This window comes from Rhododendron vialii, chromosome 6a, assembly GCF_030253575.1.
Source record: "Rhododendron vialii isolate Sample 1 chromosome 6a, ASM3025357v1".
Classification (NCBI taxonomy): Eukaryota; Viridiplantae; Streptophyta; class Magnoliopsida; order Ericales; family Ericaceae; genus Rhododendron; species Rhododendron vialii.
This window is the reverse complement of record NC_080562.1, coordinates 12,204,133-12,224,583: the sequence shown is the minus strand read 5'-3', so window position 1 is coordinate 12,224,583 and position 20,451 is coordinate 12,204,133. Positions and strand designations below refer to the sequence as shown.

General features: G+C 40.5%; 2 protein-coding genes and 1 non-coding gene across 5 annotated transcripts; 1 reads left to right on the top strand and 2 right to left on the bottom strand.

Moving 5' to 3' along the window:
• Positions 1-643: 643 nt before the first annotated feature.
• On the bottom strand, positions 644-12,872 carry LOC131328900 (uncharacterized). 3 transcript variants are annotated; one of them, XM_058361863.1, is made up of 6 exons: positions 12,304-12,872; positions 11,592-11,996; positions 9,107-9,248; positions 7,145-9,028; positions 2,621-3,084; positions 644-1,077 (listed from the first exon to the last, which is right to left on the bottom strand). In XM_058361863.1, exons 1-5 carry the CDS (start codon positions 12,744-12,746, stop codon positions 2,713-2,715), a joined length of 3,246 nt encoding a protein of 1,081 aa, XP_058217846.1. In that variant the 5' UTR covers positions 12,747-12,872; the 3' UTR covers positions 644-1,077; positions 2,621-2,712. The 3 variants fall into 3 exon arrangements, with proteins under 3 accessions (XP_058217846.1, XP_058217845.1, XP_058217847.1); XM_058361862.1 differs by having other exon boundaries at positions 2,644-3,084; XM_058361864.1 differs by lacking the exons at positions 644-1,077; positions 2,621-3,084 and adding an exon at positions 4,396-4,694.
• Positions 12,873-16,801: 3,929 nt separating this feature from the next.
• On the bottom strand, positions 16,802-16,908 carry LOC131331689 (small nucleolar RNA R71). The gene has a single exon (XR_009201489.1). It is a non-coding gene; the product is annotated as a small nucleolar RNA R71 (small nucleolar RNA).
• Positions 16,909-17,589: 681 nt separating this feature from the next.
• LOC131328401 (uncharacterized) lies at positions 17,590-20,151 on the top strand. The gene has a single exon (XM_058361346.1). The coding sequence runs from the start codon at positions 17,590-17,592 to the stop codon at positions 20,149-20,151; it is 2,562 nt and encodes an 853-aa protein (XP_058217329.1).
• The last annotated feature ends 300 nt before the right edge of the window (positions 20,152-20,451 follow it).

The following is a 20,451-nucleotide window of genomic DNA, read 5'->3' as shown; positions in this document are numbered from 1 at the left end:
AACCACATCGTTTCACATAATGCTATCAGAACACAGATCTCAAATCCAAAGAATTCAAATCCTGTACACTTAAATAAAAGCCCACGCATGTCAGGTTTCTAGAGAATTCAGAACTCCACAGCCCAATCTAAAACATGCAAGGATTTAAAAAAAAAAAAAGGGGCACGAGTAGTGTGAAAGACAACTAAATGGCGACGTACAAATACACACACACATAAATGAAAACAAGCAGCGAAAATCTGACAATAGAGAAAGAAGGGTAGACAACATCGAAAATACACTTAAGAGTACAAATTACCAGGTAATGATGGATGATTTGCTCCAGAAATCTTAAGTGCCAAGAACAAGTTCATGGTCAACCAAGGTCTCATAGCAGAAACCTTTGACTGTCAAACTAAGCCAAACCCGAAGAAAAACCAAGTCCAATTCTCTTACTAGTTGTTCCATTCATAGCTCCTTGTTCCTTTCAAGGGAAAAGAAAAGTCTCTTATGATCTCCAACCAAAAAATTCCAGATCTGAGTTGAAATCAGGAAAAGAAAACCATGACCAACCCACAGGGAACGGCATATATACAGTCAATGATTCCTGGCTGATAGTTGGCTGGGCGTGAGTAAAAATTTCTCAAGCAACAGGGCTAGAATATTCAACAAAATAAGAAACAAATATACTATGAGCCTGTCTATAACCAAGTCAAAGCCAAAGGCCGTCCAGTTTGCTTTCCTGTTCTCACCTGTTAAAGAAGAAAACATACTTCTCTAAAAGTAAATGCCTTGCAACTCGTGGTCACCAAGATGGTGTCTCAATGCGGGGCTAACAATTTAACAACTATATTTGCAGCAAAGAAAAAAGAATCAACAAAAAAACACAAGACAAAAGAATCATCTATCCTAACAATGAGGATATGAAAAATCCTTTGGACAAAAGAAAGATATTGGATTCTTGACACAATCTCCAGCAGAAGTGGAAGGGAGTCGTACCAGAACTCCAAAACATGCACTCTTGCATGGGACAACCATTGAGGGACATGATGTACCTACACTTGGAGAAATGCTACCCCGCCAGTGTCTCCCACATGCCTGTGGCAAGAAATATGAACTATCAGTTCCAAAAACTATTAAATTTCTAATTAGAAAGTATTCCATGTTTCTAACTTTACAAACTACATTACATGAACATAGAGACAATCACAACCCGCATAATGCTACACACCACTGCCTAGGTGTTTAATGTGCAAAAGTAAGGCACTGACATATTGACGACATTGTTAGATATGTGAGTGCTTCAGTGCACATTCTGATGATGACTCCTTTGTTCCTCTCCCATCCACCCCAATCTAGCTCTAAATCAACGCTAAATAATGAAGCACCGACACTCCTAGAGATCGCGTATCCGTGCCGGACAATTGGGGACACGCGACATGCCGAGAATACATGGCGATGCATATCAAACATGCCCACATTGTGTCCATTAAATTCTAATATTTCTAATGGTGGGACACACATGGGGATACGACATGGTGATTTCCATAAATTTTAAGAGTTTCCCTGGAGTAAAATATTTTTAACTTCACAAGTATGGGACCAAAAGTACAACATAAAACATATGCGCATCTAATACGCATACTCCATCGGTTGATAATCCATTCGATGGAAGACCTAGCCTAAACATTTAGTGGTTACAATGTAGGTTTGCATAACTAAAAAAGTTATTTAAAAGAAATTTGCCATGTCCTCATTTTTTAGAATTGGCGTGTCTCGTATCCATGTCCGTGTCTGTAACTCTGTATCCGTGCTACAAAGATGCCAAACATATCCCTCGAAAAACTCATTCTTCCTATTATTTGTGAATCCTCTTTCTTCAGATTGTACAGGGGAGCTTAATTTTAACAAAGGGCTTGAGTTTAGCATGGAATAGACCCAGTTTACAAAGCTTTCTTTTGTCCCTTGTCATGCCTATATATCACCCAAGCACCAAAGAAAGAAATATAGTTTTCATAATAGACATTATCCTAACCCTCCTAATTTCTCCAATTGAGCCATACTCTTTCTACCTACTAATCATCTGAATTACAACCCTGAAACCGACTCCCAGACTCACAAATGTCAGAGAACATCAAGCCTGTGACAAGTCTCAAGAAAGTGCAGGGTGGCTCATTCGCAATTAACAATCAAGTAAAAAGCCATGAAATAGCAAACCACCTCCTTTACCCCAAAACCAAGGCAATTTACAGATTTGTCCAATAACCAAAATCTGCTAATGGTACCTGATGAAGCAACCAGATTAAAGTATTGAAAAATTACCCATCTTGCCTAAAATAGCCTAGTCTCTTAGATAATTAGTGTGCTAGACTGGAAGACAAGCCCTGGATGCACCTAACACGATCCCACCAAATTGTGCACTGAACAAAGACAGCCATTTCACAGGTTTGTGTCCCGTCATAGCAATAAACTCTCAACCTCTAGTTTGGAGAACACCAATTCTAGCACACTAGGAAAAGACATTGTTAGGTTCCCCATCGATTCATCAAGTTATGATAATATTTCTTGACCAGGGACAAAATCAAGTCCCATCCATACAAGCACATCTGATGAATATAAGGTTATTAGATATTCAAATTACCTCAGTTATTAAAGAAGAATTACCTTGGATAAAGAATTCAAGATCATATGCGTCATTGTGGCCACTGGAGTTTTCAAGCACAAGCAGCCATTCTAGAAGAAATTAAATTGCTGCGAAACTTTTGCACTGCAGTTTGGACACACGGTACCAATTGCGCCTGTTTGTGTACCAGCTTGAGCAGGATCATGATGGAATTCATTTGTGCACCAGATACATACAGAAGTAACTAGATTGTTGGCAGCTGTATTCAGTGATAAAGCATCCTTTTCAAGCCAAAACGACGAATCAAATCCTGGGCCAACCTCCGTATTGTATGACATTGCCTTAGAGTCTCCTTGAAGAGAACTCAAATTTTGTGTGGTCAGAAAACTGAACTCCACAGGTTCAATATGACCTGATTGTGCCCCTTCAAAACCTAGCATGCTGTCATACTTCCCATTAACTTCAAGGAGCTCATTTTCACCCTGTTATCAAAAATAAAAATAAAAAATTTCCTTGAAAGTCAACAACGACCCTGATAAGAAGATTCTTTTCCAAACATTATAGATGTAAAATACAAGGAAAATATTTGTTTCGCAAACAATAACAAAAGAAAAAGCAAGCTACCAATTCATCGTAACGTTGACAGTACCTTCCCCTAAGTGAGCAGCTACAATTAGTTCAGTTTTACTTGCATCCATGTACGCCATGCAAAAGGATCAACAACAAAAAAGTACGACATGCAATAACCAATGCTGGGTGCTTGCATCAGTATGAACTATGAAGCACGGATTATTCCAGATGGTATACCAATACTCTTCTGATCCCAGAAGTATCCACAATATAGAGTTTAGTTTTCTTTATTTTTGAAGTATTGGGTACTGTTTGCATACTCTAGGTCATGTATCTGAACTTTTACAACATTTAGACTGCTTCCTCCATAGAATTAGAAGATTTCTAGGAATTTACTTACTTTCTAGGGAACAAGACATAATGAGAAGTACCATATTTTTTGGATACTTTTTAAACTATTCTCGTCATGTCAAACTTGCGTTCCATAAAATTGGATTGCAATGGTTAAACAAGTTACCAAGTAAACTTGTATAAGAGAAAGACAATGGTTCTATCACCATACTTGCTATTATGCACAGTGCAACGCTACAAACTATTGAAAAGCTTTTTAATTTAATGTATCCTAGCCGTACCATGTCCTTGTTTTTTTTTAACAATTTTTCTCCTATTGCTATATCCGTATCGTATCATATCATATAAGTATCCGACATTGGTATTGTTAGTTCCTTTATTTTGAGGATGATTATGTTTAACTAGTATGAATGTCAATAACGTTTTAAAACCTAGCTTGGAGTAGCTATTGATAGCATGTCTGCATGCAGATTCTGCCGATTTTAAGTGCAGGACATAACTTCCTCTCAAGCCTGAAGGAATTCGAGCTTGCATCATCTCCCGGTTGCTCCTATGGTGGATAGAGCGGCTGTCAGGACGGTCGACTAGCCGGTCGTCCGGATGGCGTGATTTGATCTAGCCATATTATGCTATCTAAGCAGGAAAAGGAGATTTGCATTTAGTGCATATATACATTGGGCAGCTCTTTTAATTTTGGCCATTTGATTTTGGGGCTGCTCCTCGGTTGGTAAGGATCACCAAGTCTTCAAGCATACAAAAAGCATTATGTAAAAAACCCTTGTCTGAGACTCTGAGATATACACGGTAGTTCATCTTCTCCGGACTCCAAAAGAGAAAAAAAGCCTTCATTGTTGAATCTTGCTTTACTCTCTGTCTTTGTGGGCCACACATTTATTTCACCCTATTTAGAGGGGTCAAAGCACTTCACTTATAAACCCGCCTTGTGAGAGAGAACCCAATCCACTGTGTTTCAATTAAGAGTCTGTTCTTCTGTAAGTTTGGGTAAGCACCAAATTTATTGTTAAGTTGTGATTAACTGGTCTGCATGTACCTATGAGTTTTGAGCTTAAGGTGAGAAATGCATTGTTCCAGAGGAGAGTTGGCTCCCTATAAAACCAACCCAGCTGTAAGTTTTGAGAACATAATGGATACCAGTGTATGTTAGAGGGAACTGCACTAAAGAGTGGACTAAGCAATTAGTTGAACCAATATAAAAAGTTTAGTGTGTTCATATTATTTCCTTTCTGCCTTACATTCTTGATTTAATACCAACACATTTCCTTGCAAAAGATAAAAAGTGTACTTTACAGGTTTAAACCTACTCCCCTCTAGATTGCAACTTGCAATACGCTTCATAGTTGCATCATATTGCCTCTGGATAGTTAGTTCCAAAGCAAGAAATGATACATTATATAAGGCTATGTTTGGTGCGCATGAATGGAACACAATGAGAATGGAGTGGGAGTGGGAATGGGAATGGAACGGAGAGGGAATGGCATGAAATAATACACATTCTCATTCCTTGCTTTGGTAAGCCAACCTTGAATTATGTAGGACTAAATGACCATTCCCATGTTTGGTATATTAAGCAAATGGAATAAATGAAATTAACTCTAAACTTTTCATCCTATGATAAAATGTAACTTTTTACCAAATAGTAATAAGTTTTCACCAAAAACAATACCGAACATTAACAATTTTATAATTTAAATCTATTTATATTCACAATCATTTAAAATGTTTCATTAATTCCAAAAGTATAAACAAGCCAGTGTATTTCAGGTATAATTTCCTAAAATATCGTGATTTCAAAGAATACTTCTCCAAGTAACTACTGATCAAGGAGTAGGTTAGTTGATACCACCAATTCACTTAATACCCCATATTCAACCATTACAACATAGCAGATGACAATTTCTTTACTTTCATATACTTCTTTGTTTCCAAATTTAAAATAAACATAAATGGAAAAACACAAGAATATTTTCCACCCACCTAACATTCTTTGAAAAATAAATTAGACCAATCAAACATATAAGAGTTACAAATGTTACCCAGGTAAAACTATATGACACCAAATGTCTTCATATTGTAATGCCTTTGATAAAGAACCCCATTCGAACACAAGTTGAAGTTAAACGACTTGGCCTGGTCTTAAGAGTTTGCTCCCTCCTAGGTCAGGTTTGAATCTTCTTAAGTGTCATGAACTCTAGTGGTCCAGTTTATAGGAGGCTTTGCCCTGATGTTAGTCTAACTTTAGTCAGGCCCCCCAACAGTTGACGCCTGGACAGTTTAATTAGTCCTTGGGATTAGTCGAGGTGCACTTAAGCTGACTCAAAAACCCTAGGTTATTAACAAAATAAAGTGATAAAAAGTAAGTCAAATAAGTTGAGCTTCCAAAGTACATGAATGCATTACTTCTCTGATGTGAATTATAAACTTCGTTACGACTCCCTCAGTCCCGCATAAGATAGTCAAGTATTCCATTTTGAAAAGTCTCCAAAAAGGTAATGCAACATTCTCATTTTGCCCCTCCTTTTCTGTTACGTTAAATAAGTCAGTTAGGATTTCAAGAAACATTCCATCAAGGGGCAAAAATGGAAGTTAACAAAAGTATACTATCATAATCATGTTCCCTTAAATAGTTGGTTTCCCAATGATGGCCCAACAAAATGGGAGGGAGGGAGTACTTCCTCCCTTCATATGAGACTATTTGAGATCACTATTTGAAGAGTTATCACTTGGGTTCTTCTCTAATACTCCTATGCTGAGAATCTAACAAATATAAATCCACCAACTAAGACAGTTACCGTCACTCTTGAAAAGATTGTGCAATAAACTTCAGCCAGTCAAACACAAGGAAAAAATGTTTCTCATGCACGACGAAAGATAATCAACTAATAACTCGAGGGAGGCAAATGAGGAACTTTCAAAGTGATACATGCATATACATAAACATACACATACATGTACATATAACATATACATACACAAACACATGCACATATACATGCACATACACATACATAAACACACACACACAAACACACATAAACGTATAAAACCCTAACCTTCAACTTGTCACGTATAAAACCGTAACCTTCAACTTGTAATGTATGTGAACAGGTCAGTTCCAGAGTCGTCCTCCGGGCGAAAAGGCGAGGAAGCAAAGAAAGACGATTAAAGGGAGAGGTAGGAGTAGGTCATTTTTAAGGAGGCATCATGTTTCATCAAGATGTATCCTGGTTTTTAGTATAGGAGGATTCCATCTTAGAATGGGATGCCTAATCCTTAACTTTTTGGAAAGAATAGTTAATCCCACTTCTTGTTGGAATAGCCCTTCCAATGGGATAATTATTCCCACCATTACAAGATGTCCCTAATGTACGAAAGAGAATAAAGATAGACTAGCTATTCCATAACACAAGTAGAAAATCAGTTAGAAAATCAAATAACAAAAGTAAAAAAGAAAAGTTGTCTTGGTCTTAAGATAATAGCATCAGGAGAACTCGAAACAATAAACTTTAAGCAAATATCTTTGGTAAACTCATTTGTTGATTATAAAGGACATTTCTCAGTTTCTTTTTGGCATACTATAATCTCGAATATCGATGCTCATACCTTATCTGAGAATAGAGTGAAAGTGGGGTAACAGCCTGAGGATTGCTCCATCTGGGTTGAAGTATCAGCTAAAGTGCTCTGCAAGATATTTCCTTCATCATTTCTCCACATATAGCCAGGAATCACATCCCCAACTGATTGGGAGTTAGTACTGCCAAAACCAATCATCAAGTTGTCAGACCCAGAACTTCCCACCTCATTAATCATGGGCCCCTCCCAAACTCTACCAGTGTTGACCCTGTCCATATTATTTTCACAAGCGCCCATTCTGGAGTAATAAGATGAACCAAATAAGCTACTTTCTTCTTTTGGATCCTTGCCTATTCTGCTGTTTTCAATTCTAAGATCATTTTCAAAACGAAACGTTTGCTCAATCGGACCATTGTCCATACCATCAGCAACTATTCCAGTACTATTGTTGCCAAAAGCAAGAATTAGCCCACTATTACTAGAGTTTTGGACTTTGTCAGGTTTGGGCTCCTCAATGGTGCTCGTAGTATAAAAATCGCCAAAGTTTTTCCCAGTACAAGACTGAATTAGGAAACTATCACTAAAACTCCCTTTCTGCTTGGGTAGTACCTCTGTGATACTGCAATTCTCATTTACATTTTCTTCAACAAAAGTTTTCTCATTCCCAGATAGAATAACTGAACCAAATTCAAGGCTCATCTCCTGTGTATTGACTCTTCGGTGATGTGTGCCCAAACCAATCCCATTATTCTCGTAAGTTTGAACTTCATCAAGCTTAGGCTCCTCCAATTTGTTTGCATTAATATTACACGCATCACTTTTGACACCCCAAGTTTGCTCATAACCAGATAGCTTACTATCAAAATACGTTGTATCAGGTTCAGGACCTCCCATTGGGCTAGTTTTATCCACATCCTCCGTATTTCCAATACAGCATGCTTTTTCATTATGATTGGGAGCAAGTGAAACACGTTTGGAACTTGCTTCCTTATTTGTCTCCTCTACCATAATAGGTTCCCTGTTGACATTGATTTCAGCATCACAGGTTTTCTCAGAAGCAAAGGGTGAACATGGACGGCTTTCCAAGATTCTTTCCTGTTGAATAGGAGAGTCTTTACTTCCGTTGGCAGCACACTCACCAATAATATTATTCTCATTATCAGACTTGGCAATTTCAGAATTCAAACAAGAACCAAATTTAGCAGCAACAATACCATTAGCCTGATCTACACCACCAACACAATTGTTCATCTTATTGTCTATATTGTCCTGAACACGACATTCTTCACCAGAATTTCCTTTACAAAAGTTGGACTGTGTGTCCTGTTCATCACCAGACAAAACCTTAACTTCAGTGCAACTTTCTATGTCTGAGCCAACCTGGCATCTACTTTGAGAAGCAGGCGTCAGTACAATATCGGTCTCGGCACTAAGTGTCATAGCATCATCGTCATCATCGACGGAGGTTTGGATCATAGACTCCTTTGAAGGAACAGTTACAGGGTCAACATTATTTTGCATGCTCAAAACTCCTGGTGATGCTTCATCACTCTTCATGTGGTGTCTTATATGGGCCCCAACATGACCATTATAACGATGCCTTTCATCAAATGTCTTATGGCAGAACTGACACTCGTATTGTCCACCTTTAATTATCACCCCATCAGTGACGGATGTTCCAAGTCTAGATCTCCTTCTCCGATGGGATGACAACTGGTGGTGCAATAAATCATCCTTCTCAGTAAAAGTCATGGTGCACTTCTTGCACTTCAAAATCGCTCCCATTTGATCGGAATTCCCTACCTCTGAACTGAGTTGCTTATCATCATGATTTGTGAGATAAGTAATGACTGATGGTGAATAGCTAACAAGCTCTCCCCTATTGTTTCTCTCTTTGAAAGCGAGATCTGCAGCCTGTGGCATATCACATAAATTAAGTAACTCAAAAGATGAACAAAGAAATGGTTTATGAAATATGACAAATCAACTTACATTTTCAATAGCCATTTTGCAATTCAACTGATTATTTTCTTTGCTTTGACCAAAGTTTGTATGATCGGCATTTGGGAGTCCAAAGAAGGAAAGCAAATAAGGGGAAACTTCCTTCCACGACATAAATTGCTGTCCATTAGGACTGTGTATGACCAAATGAAATGAGGGGAAATTGTGTTAGTAAGAAGAGTTAATCAAAGGAGTTTCCAGATATAGCATTATCATTGTAGACAAAATTTCCTACTAAAATTTAGATTCATAAACTACTACAGGCACTAATGAGAGACATATGCCTGTAATTTGAAATCACAATCAAGGATCTAATATCCAAGCCAAGGTATCAAGACACATGCCTGTACTTGAAAATCACAATCAAGGATCTAACACCCAAGCCAAGGAATCACCTTTTCAAGGTTTAGAAGCGATAACAGGAAAAGTCCAACCAACCGCAAACCTAGTTTCTTTTTCAAAATATGCCACGCATTATTTACAACCTCAATATGTCAATAGACTCCTAGGGAAAAGGCATTGGAAGCCCAAAATGAAAGGACAAGTGAAGTTTTTCACAAAAAGTTGGAACACATTCACTAAGCATAGAACCCAAGTAAAATGGTAGCCAAACCAGTCCTTCAGATTTGGCCAACAACCCTATCTTTTCAGGAATAAACCCCTACCTCGTACTTACCAATAACCACCTTTTCCCCACCCCAATATGCATATTTACCAACTTTTTAGCAGCCACATAAACTACCATTGTCATCAGTAAAATTAGAGGTCAAAATGCAAATATTTTGCCATCCTCGGTTTGGCTGACCTAAGAAAGAAGAAAACAACACGACGGAGTACATAAGAGGTCCAAGTGTCAGAAGAGAGGCAGAGAAGAGAGCTTAACTGCATTACTAAGTACCAAAGAAAATTTAAACAGAAAAATGTGGAGTTGAAATTGGACTCTGTTATGTGGAGTTGGATGTGTTTATTGTGTGGCGTGCATATCTAAGAGTCGTATGCATGAAACCTAGAGATGGAGAGGAAATACAGATATAAATCTGAATTTTGATACGGGTGCGGCAATTCCTCAAATAATAAATTTACGTATATTATTTCATATAAACACGAGTTAAAAAGTTGGCCAATTATTTTTGATGAATTTATTAACCAGCAAACATTAATCAATAGCAACTAGCAAGTTTCATCAACTAAGTTCATGTTTCTTTTCCTTGAAAATTCAAGACAACCATGTCCCGTTTTGAAATGGTGTGTCCGGTACATATCTCACAGCCACATCCATGTCGTGTGGCGTCGACAAGAGTGCATTTCCCTAAATGACGGATTCATGAACCATCGAATTTGGAAACTGGTTGACAATAGAGAACAAAATAAAGGTTACAGTATATGAGAAAAAGAAAAGGAAAGAAGATTCAAACGACATTAGGAAAAAGAAAGGACTGCTTTAAAAAAAAATTATAGTGTGCTCAAGCAAAAGATGATCGAGCTACAATTGATCCAACTGCTTTTTTGGTAGGTACAAAACAAATGGTATTAGAAGGCATAAGGGGATGCCACCCAATTACAAATTAGAAACAAAGCCAAGAAGGTGGAGTCTAAGCCACGAAGCAAACCAATCAGCTCATGCGCCAGAACTAAATACCCTGAAAAGTCCTCCCATTGTGTCCCAACCAAAAGATTGACGTCAAACAAAGAGGAGCCAACAACAAATGAATTCACACCTACAATATCCCTCTAAAAGACCCAGGGCATCCCAAACCAAACAAGAACCATACTCCATAACCGAAGCCACCTTCCAATGAATAAGCAAGTGATCAATGGGGGATTACCACCCCTTTTACAAAGGCAACACAGATCAACAATCACAAAAATGCTATTGCACTTGCTTGCTAAAGGTAATGTGACCAATTTCTTTAGCTAATTTTTTCGACTTCCAAAGATGGGGCTCATATATGTGTCAAGTAACATGAATACACAAAATTTAAGTTAACAAGTTCTAAAAAAAAAGGTTTAAGTAAAAGAATTTTCATAAAAGGGTAGTACATTATAATAATGAATGTTATCAATCCTAGGCAAGGACAACATGGCCAAAAAGCACGTCAATATCTATTCTCCTGATTAAATTCCAGAAACTGTTATGCTCAAAATCTACTTTGCCCATAGTCAAAACACTTCCACAAATCTATAATCTATTCTAATTATACTCTAAAATCTATAAATCACAATCAAGCTCCCGAGTGTCCCTAAGCGTTTTTAATTAGCCCAATCGAGTGGCTAGTGATTGCCCAACTGTTTTGGGTATTCCCATGGTAGAAACTAAACTTGAGTTCATAACAATGGGAATTTCAGAACCTGCTAAACTCTCCCAACATTCCTTGATAATTCCATACTAATAGGCTGCACAGTGAAGCAAATATTAACCCCCTAAAAACCGAAAACCGTATGATTCAAAGCAAACCATAATAATACCGAGAAGTACCTCATGTATCGACTGACGAATAGCCAAACACGGCCTTGTTTCTTCCTGATGGAAACCAAGAGCTTCCATCCCTTAGGCAGCGCATCTCCAAACTCGCTTGCCTCCACAATCTTCTTCTTCCTCCTCCAAGTCCCCCACTTTCCATTTATTTCCCCCAAGTAGCCCAGCACCTCCTCCTCCGTCTTCAAATTCTCCGTCCTCCTCAGCAACTCCACGTCGTACGGATCCTCCACACTCGCCAGTGCCTCCAAATTCACATCTTCCTTCAAAATCTCTTTGTCCCTATCCTCAAAAACCTCCTTAAACACAACAATATCCTTAACCACAGCATTGCCTCCTTCTACACCCACCACTGCCCTAATTTCACTCTTACCAGGCCTCCCCCTCTTCCTCTTCTTCAATTCACTGCAAGGACGAAGCCATAATTTTTGGTTAGTGGGGTCAAAAATTAGATCGTATGCAATTTATTTTTCCTATTTGTTAATTCAAACATATAACTAAGTTATTAGGTTGATTAGAAGGTAGGTATACAATTGGTCCCGAGGACTTATATTATATTATGGAAAGATGCATGATAGTCTCATTCGTAATGCTATCAGCTCGAGCACTTGGAGTTTCGAATGCATATTTGAAAGTCGGGGCAGTTCAAAATAGCGAAATTTTAGTGCAAACTACAAAATGTATATGCGAGAAATCAAAGTGAGCCTTGTACCTATTTCCCTCCGCCACTGATTCACGGCCCGCATTGGGAAACTCGGTGGCCGACTCGCCGTACTCGACACGAATCGGGACCAGGTCGTCGCCGCTGGGTTTGGGGGCGAAGAGTTGTTTCAGGAGGCCGATGATTTGGTGGTTTTCGGCGCGTTCGGGGTCGGTATCGTCGGCGGCAGGGGTGCGGCGGGGGAGGGAGGAGGAGGAGGAAAGGGGCTTGCGGGGGGCGAGGCGGAGTCGGGAGTAGGTCTGTTTACGGCTGCCGGCGGACTCGTTGAAGACGGAGCGGTCGATCTGGGGGATGACGAGGTCGTCGGAGCGGCGGGGGTCGAAGGAGGAGGAGGAGGCGATGGAGCAGTGGGAGAGGGCGTGGAGATCGGATTGGGAGAGGAAGCGGAGGTCCACGATGGGGATTGACTCGATTTGGAGGGTTTCGGAAGCCATGTCGTCGGGATTGTTGTGGGGGAGGGAGAGGGTGCGGTGTGGTGCGACGTTTGTGTTTTCTAATCTCTAATTAGAAAAATTGAGAGGGAGAGAATGTACGCATGTCCATAAATGGTTTCTCCCCACCGAGCGTCCAGGACTCTAGGCTCCGCAAAGTAACGGAGTACTGCTTCGATTGCCTTCGCTCCTTGTTCAAATTTTGACTCAAACTTAAATTTAAATAAAAATTATTCAAAATTCTCATTTGAATTCACTCCTTATCCAAACCTATATCAAATTATTCAAATTTGGTTAAACTCAAACCCTTGCTCAATTTTTTAAGGCAAATTTTAGACTTTTAAATTTACAATATTGCCATTAATGAAGTTTTTACTCAAATTTATACATATTTTGTGATTGTATTTGAGTTTACCCATTGAAACACACAATACCAAATCAAGCTTTTATTCAAATTTTTACTCAAATTTAGGTAAAATTTTAAGTAAAGAGTGGAGATGGCCTTAGTACTCCATAGTATTTAATTTTTAAACCTATCCAATTAAAGAGCTTTTAAACTCCCACTGGACTAAATGGATAACCCTAAATGGATAACCCACTAAATCAGGAGGAGACATCCACCTGGAGGGCTCCGGACATAAGCAAACTCAAAGCCAATTGCGATGTGGCTTTTCCAACGCCGGGGAAAAAGGGTAAAGCAATCGCGGTGCTTCGAAATTGGAAAGGAAAGGTGATGGAAGGCATAGCAAGGTCTGTTCATACTGCATCTAGTCTTGGGGGTGAGCTTTATGCCATTAGAACGGCATGTGAGATGCTTCTCAGCTTGGGCTTGAAAGATGTAGAAGTTGAGTCTGATAACAAGCAAGCGATCACTCTTAGTGTTTCTGAGTTGGTTCCTCCGTGGTTTGTAAGAGCCTTGGTGATGGATATTCGGAATTATGCTAACGAGGGTGCACTCCTTCTCAGATGGGTGAGGAGATCGGCTAACAAGGCGGTCCGCGAAGTGGCTTTTCTAGCTTTAAGAAAGTCTCTTCCTTGTAATTGGATGTTCAATCCCCCTGCATCTCTTGTAAAAGTTTTGGAAAAGGATATTAATGGAAGCCTTTAAGGCCTTTTTTTGCTGATAAAAAAAAAAAAAACTCCCACTGGACTTGGGCAGTTTTTCGGCCGTGTTCGAAGAAATGGGACAACATCACGGAAAAGAAATTGGCCACTAGAGGTGACAATTTCAATTCATATTTTTTAGAGTGATTTATGGGTCGGTTCAGAAACAGAACCATAATCCCACGGACTCCACCCCCGACCCAAAAAAGCACCCTTAGGGCCCGTTTGGACGCGGGGAAAGAATTGAGGGTATTAGTTAATAAAGGGAGATAAGATAATACGGGGTATTAGTTAATAAGGGATGACCCACATTGATGTCATATTTATAATATTTATAAAGGGGGATTAAATAGTAGATTGTTTGGGTGAGGTATTAGAGGATGGGGATTAAATAATATTTCGTTTGGATGAAGGATTAATAGGGGGTATAAGGAGGGTGTATGATATAAAAAGCTATCAAATGACCCTTTTGCTCTTGTATAGTCCCTAAATTATTATGTATTATGATTTATATGTAATTGCACATTTAATTATTCTTTCACAATTTAAGCCGTAATATTTATTTCTACTAACAAATTAACGAATTTAGTATTATTATTAAACAATTTTTTTTTATAAAATTTGGTTTTTAAAAAAAAAATTAAGTGTTCCAAATTTCAATCTATTTGAACCGATGAAAAGATTTTAGTTTTCTGATCAATTTATCATAAATGGTCATGATAAGCCCTCAATAGTGTAAATAAATGGGCTTATCGATCCCTATTTTGTCACTCTCACGTACGTAACTTGCTTTATTTAGATGATATTGCACGGAGGTTGTGTTTTTGTGTGTTATAGGTAAAATGTGGAAATAAGACGTTTTGAACGCTAAGGAGAACAACCCGAAAGCATCCAAAGAGCCAAGACCATGTGGCATCCCGCCACCGAGTCCCAAGGAGCATGTAAAGAAGGGTCAAAGGCTATTCAGGGCATCAAAGTGGCCGTTGGAAAGAAGAAAACAATTTGGAAGTTTTCTGCCAGCAATGTACCGGTACCGCGGATCTGTGGTACCTGTACAACTCGGACAGATTTAGTCCAAAATGCTGAGAAACAAGACTTGTACCGGTACCGAGATTTCATGGTACCGGTACAACCTGGAAAAAATCTGCTTTTTATGCCCGACTTTTGTAGCTTTCTAGGGGCATGTAGGACCTTTGTAACTCATTTTTTAGGGGCTATAAATACCCGCAGACCTGATTGGGAGAGCATCTTCATCTTTTACACTTTCTCTCTCTACCTCCATTAATGGAGCTCCCACCTCTCTCTTCATTTATGCTTTGAGCAAGATTTTTAGGTACGATCCATTTATTTCCGAAGCATTTCACCTTCATTAAAGTTGTAAGGAATCTTCTCATCTTCGAGGATCTTGTCTTTATTTCGAATTTAATCAATGTTTAGTTTTCTCCTTATCTTTACCCTTGCTCATTTCATGTCTTCTTTCGATATGTGTGAGTAGTGTAGTAAGGTTAGGTTGTGGGATGGTTAGCATCCCGTAACCAAGGGTGTTGCTTGTTCTTCTCATGTAATTTTCGTTTTTCTAGCTTAAGCATGTGCTAGGGTCAATTTTATGTATCAAAACTTTGAGGTGTTAATCTTTTTGATCAAATGTAGGCAATGGTTAAGCTTCTTGCCACATTTGATACTTGGAGCTATGTCCCTCCTTGTGTTTGTCTAAATGCTCCAAAAGAACCCTAGACATGTTTAACACATTTGTTAGAAAGAGAAGAATCGAGCTTATCCTTGCGTTATGGGTGTTAGTTATCCCTAAACCTAGCCTTTAGTTTAATCTCCAATTAAAAAGCCGTAGTTAGGTTAAGTAGCCTGTTAACTAAATCCTTCAGTTGGCCGTCTCAACGCCAAAGTTTGGTTGGCGGTCCTAACGCTAAAATCTCTACACAAGCTAATCTCTGAAACAAGTTATGGATGCGCTCCCTGTGGATTCGACCCCGGACTTCCGGGTATTATTATGCTTTCAACCGACCTAGCCCTACGCTTGGGGTATTCTTATTGCAACACACTCTAAGGTCGCAAGCATTTTTGGCGCCGTTGCTGGGGAGCGCTTTCTTTTATAGCTTATTTTGGAGGTTCGCCAATCCATTATAAGTATCTCATTAATTTTAACTTTGCGTGATTTATACTTAATCTAGCGGATACCTCTAACTTGAGTTTCTCAAACGTGAGGTTTAACGAAGCTAGGGTAAGCACAAATCACCTTTTCTTTTATTGTCTTCTCTTATCGAGGCGGCGGTATAGCCCTTCGGAGCTGTTGTTAGGAGGTGGCGGCATAGCCCCTCTTGTCTGTTTACTTTATTCTTGCTTACCATTGTTTCTCGAGAAGGGGTTTGAAAGTGTATGCGTGGTGGTCATCGTGGTGCCTTTCGGAGCCCGAGTTCTAAAAGGCTTCATAGATCTTTTTCTCCTCCTCGACCCAAAACTCCTCGTCGGGTTCGAGCAAGGACACCACCACCCCAAAGAACTCCTTTTTCTGTAAAAACCCCTTCTCGAGAAAGAATGGCCGGAAACGGTGAAGGCGAGATGCCGCCGGTTGTGCCCGAAAGGACTATGAGCGACTATTTGAATCCGGCCCGTACTACTCCGCGGCCCACTATAGTCCTTCCGGCCGCAACCGAGGCGAATACTTTCACCGTTAAAATGCATCACATTAACATGATGCCATCTTTTTATGGCAAAGATAAAGAATGCCCGTACACTCATATGCGGGCATTTGAGGAGTTGGTATCCACAATAGTGTCTACGCCCGCTCAGCTTGAGTCCGCAAAGTTAAAACTCTTCCATTTTCCGTGAAAGACAAAGCCAAGATTTGGTTGAATAACATGAGGCCCCAATCTTTGGCAAATTGGGCGGATTTATCAAAGGCTTTCTACTTGAAATTTTTTCCCCCACATCTCACAAAGGAACTCATGAATCAAATTCAAACTTTCAAACAAAGAGAGGGGGAATCTTTTTATCAATATTGGGAGAGGTACAAGGATTTGCTTAACTCCATCCCACATCATGGCTTACCGGTTTTTCAAAGAGTCGAGTATTTGTTAAAGGGATGCTTTCCAAGCACCCGACTTCTTATGGATAGCATGTGTGTGGGTGGAGTTATGGCCAAAATCCCTGATGCGGCGTGGGACTATTTTGAGGAATTAGCTGAAAAAACTCAAAACTGAGATTGCTCGGACCCTTCTGAAAAGAACGTAGTTAATCCGGTTCCGAGCAATTCCGGTAAATTTCAATTGAATGAGCAAAATGAGTTAGCTCATAAGGTCGCCCAGCTTTCTCTCCAAATTGAAACTTTACAACTCAACAAAGTTGCTGGAGTGGCCTCTGTGGCCAAGGCGGAGGAATTTTGTGTGTTGTGTGAAATTGCAGGTCATGCTACGGGAGATTGCCAAATGCTCCCTGCCGTTAAGGATATTCTTCAAGGAACCGGGCAAGCGGAGGTCAATGCCGTTAATCAACGGTTGACCCTTATTCTCAAACTTTCAATCCGGGGTGGAAGATGCATCCTAATTTCCGGTGGAGCGATTTTCAACCTCCCGGACCGCCACTAGTTCCACCGCCTCAACAACATCAAGCTTTCCGGCCTCCTCAATCTCAAGGAGCGCCGAGATTCTCTCAACATCAACAACCTCCGGGGTTTGCACCTCCCGGATCTCCTCAAGGGCCAAATCAATTTCAACCTCAAAAGCGATCAATGGAGGATATTATGTCATCTTTCATGCAAAGTCAAATGTCCCTCAACGAGCAAACCACTCAAACGCTCGGGGAAATCAAGAATCAAATGGCAAAGTTGACCAATACAGTGGGGATGCTCCAACAAGAAAAGGGGAAACTTCCGACTCAACCCCAAGTAAATCCGCAAGGAATTAATTATGTGGCGAGCTCTTCGGTGCTTAGTCTCGAGCAAGCCAAGTCTATTACAACATTGCGGAGTGGCAAAGAGATTGATAAGGCCATTCCTCCAAAGCCTATCAAACCAAGGGTTACACCCATTGTATCGCAAGCTCCGGACCCTCGTATTGACTCACCAACCTCGGAGCCATCTCCCGTTGGTGAGCAATTGGCCAAATCTCCCAAGGAAGAGCCGAAGGCCCCCGACACCAACATTCCGGCTCCTTTTCCCCAACGTTTGAAAGCTCCGGCCCATGCCAATACCAACTCCGAGATCTATGAGCTTTTCAAACAAGTGAGAATCAATATCTCGTTGGTGGATGCCGTCAAGCAAATTCCCACGTATGCCAAGTTTCTCAAAGACTTATGCACTCAAAAGCGTAAGTTGAATGTTCAAAAGAAGGTTTTCTTGACGGAACAAGTGAGTTCTATTATTCAAACCAACGTGGTTCCCAAGTATAAAGATTCGGGTTGTCCAACCATCTCAATCACTATTGGGGACAAGAAGATTGAAAAAGCCCTCCTCGATTTGGGGGCTAGTGTGAACTTGCTTCCGTATTCTGTTTATGAACAACTTGGATTGGGGGAGATGCGACCTACGCCGGTGACACTTCAATTGGCCGATAGGAGCATTCGAGTCCCGAGAGGGATGGTGGAGGATGTACTAGTACAAGTGGACAATTTTATCTATCCCGTGGATTTCGTCGTGTTGGATACTTGCCCCGTACCCACCTCACAAGCGTCAACGTCAACTTCGGTCATTCTCGGGCGTCCCTTCCTAGCCACAGCCGATGCCATTATCCATTGCCGAAGTGGTTTGCTCAATCTTACTTTTGGCAACATGAAAATGGAGGTGAATGTTTTCAATATTGGGAGCCAAATGGGGGACGATGAGTGCATCCATGAAGTCAATCTTATCGATTCTTTGGTCCAAGAGCATGTGGACACTTTCTTGTACAAGGATCCGTTGGAGGTGTGTCTTACCGCCGAAGAAGAAAATTTTCTTGTCTCACCGGAGGTGGAGTATTTATGTTCATTGCTTGACGTAGAAGATGTTTGTGGGACGGACATATGGTCTCCTAAATTCGAAGGGTTGCCTCCTCTCGAGAGCAAGACCCTTCCCTCGAGTATTCAATCACCAAAACTCGAGTTGAAGGTCCTCCCGAAAACATTGAAATATGCCTTTTTAGGCGAACATGAAACCTACCCGGTGGTGATCTCCTCATCTCTCAACGGCTCGCAAGAATCCCAACTCCTTGAAATTTTAAAGCGGCATACCAAAGCCATTGGTTGGTCTATCACGGATATTAAGGGGATCGATGGTTCAATTTGTTCCCACCACATTGCCCTCGAAGACGATGTCAAACCCTCTCGCCAACCACAACGCCAGTTGAATCCCATAATGAAAGATGTGGTGAAGGCGGAGGTTTTGAAACTCTTAGATGTGGGAATTATCTATCCGATCGCTGACAGTAAATGGGTTAGTCCTATCCAAGTGGTCCCCAAGAAATCCGGTGTCACGGTGGTATCCAACGCCAACAATGAATTAGTCCCTACTCGAGTCACCACCGGGTGGCGTGTATGTATTGACTATCGGAAGCTTAATGCTAGCACCCGGAAGGACCACTTCCCTCTTCCTTTCATTGATCAAATCTTGGAGCGGGTTGCGGGACATGCTTATTGTTGCTTTTTGGATGGATACTCGGGATATAATCAAATTGAGGTCGCCTTGCCCGATCAAGAAAAGACGACGTTCACTTGTCCTTTTGGGACGTTCGCTTATCGACGCATGCCATTCGGCTTGTGTAATGCGCCCGGAACCTTCTCACGGTGTATGATGGGCATATTTAGCGATATGATTGAGAAGATCGTCGAGGTATTTATGGATGATTTCTCGGTGTTCGGCGATTCATTTGACGCTTGCTTGGAAAATTTGGAGAAGGTTTTGGCGAGGTGTGAGGAGAAAAACTTGGTGCTCAATTGGGAGAAATGCCATTTCATGGTAACTCATGGTATCGTTTTGGGCCACATTGTATCATCAAAAGGGATCGAAGTCGACAAGGCCAAAATTGATCTGATTGCCACCCTCCCGACCCCTAAATGTGTCAAGGACATCCACTCTTTCCTCGGGCATGCCGATTTCTACCGGCGTTTTATCAAAGATTTTAGTGCAATATCTCGGCTGTTGTGCCACCTCCTTTCAAAGGATACTCCATTCGAGTGGACTCTGGCCTGTGAAGAAGCGTTCAAGAAGTTGAAATCAAGCCTCACTTCTCCCCCCATTGTGCAAACGCCGGATTGGAATTTGCCCTTTGAACTCATGTGTGATGCTAGTGATTATGCAGTTGGGGCGGTTCTCGGGTAAAGGAAAGACAAAAATCCATATGTCATCTATTATGCAAGCAAAACTCTAAACGAAGCTCAAATGAATTACTCCACCACGGAGAAGGAGTTGCTTGCCGTCGTCTTTGCCTTAGACAAATTCCGGTCATATTTGGTGGGGTCCCCTATTATTGTCTACACCGATCATGCCGCTTTAAAGTACCTTTTTACGAAGTAAGATGCGAAAGCACGGCTAATTCGGTGGATCTTATTGCTTCAAGAGTTCAACATCACGATAAAGGATAAGAAAGGGGTGGAGAATGTGGTGGCGGATCACTTATCT

What these genes read in the sequence shown, in the direction of transcription:
- LOC131328401 (XM_058361346.1), top strand. Translation starts at nt 17,590, where the DNA reads ATGGAGGATATTATGTCATCTTTCATGCAAAGTCAAATGTCCCTCAAC.
- LOC131328900 (XM_058361863.1), bottom strand. Translation starts at nt 12,746, where the DNA reads ATGGCTTCCGAAACCCTCCAAATCGAGTCAATCCCCATCGTGGACCTC. An exon ending in TTCGTCAGTCGATACATGAG is followed by an intron (nt 9,249 to 11,591) that starts GTACTTCTCGGT and finishes GGTCATACACAG; the next exon opens with TCCTAATGGACAGCAATTTA. An exon ending in TCACTCTATTCTCAGATAAG is followed by an intron (nt 3,085 to 7,144) that starts GTATGAGCATCG and finishes TTTTGATAACAG; the next exon opens with GGTGAAAATGAGCTCCTTGA.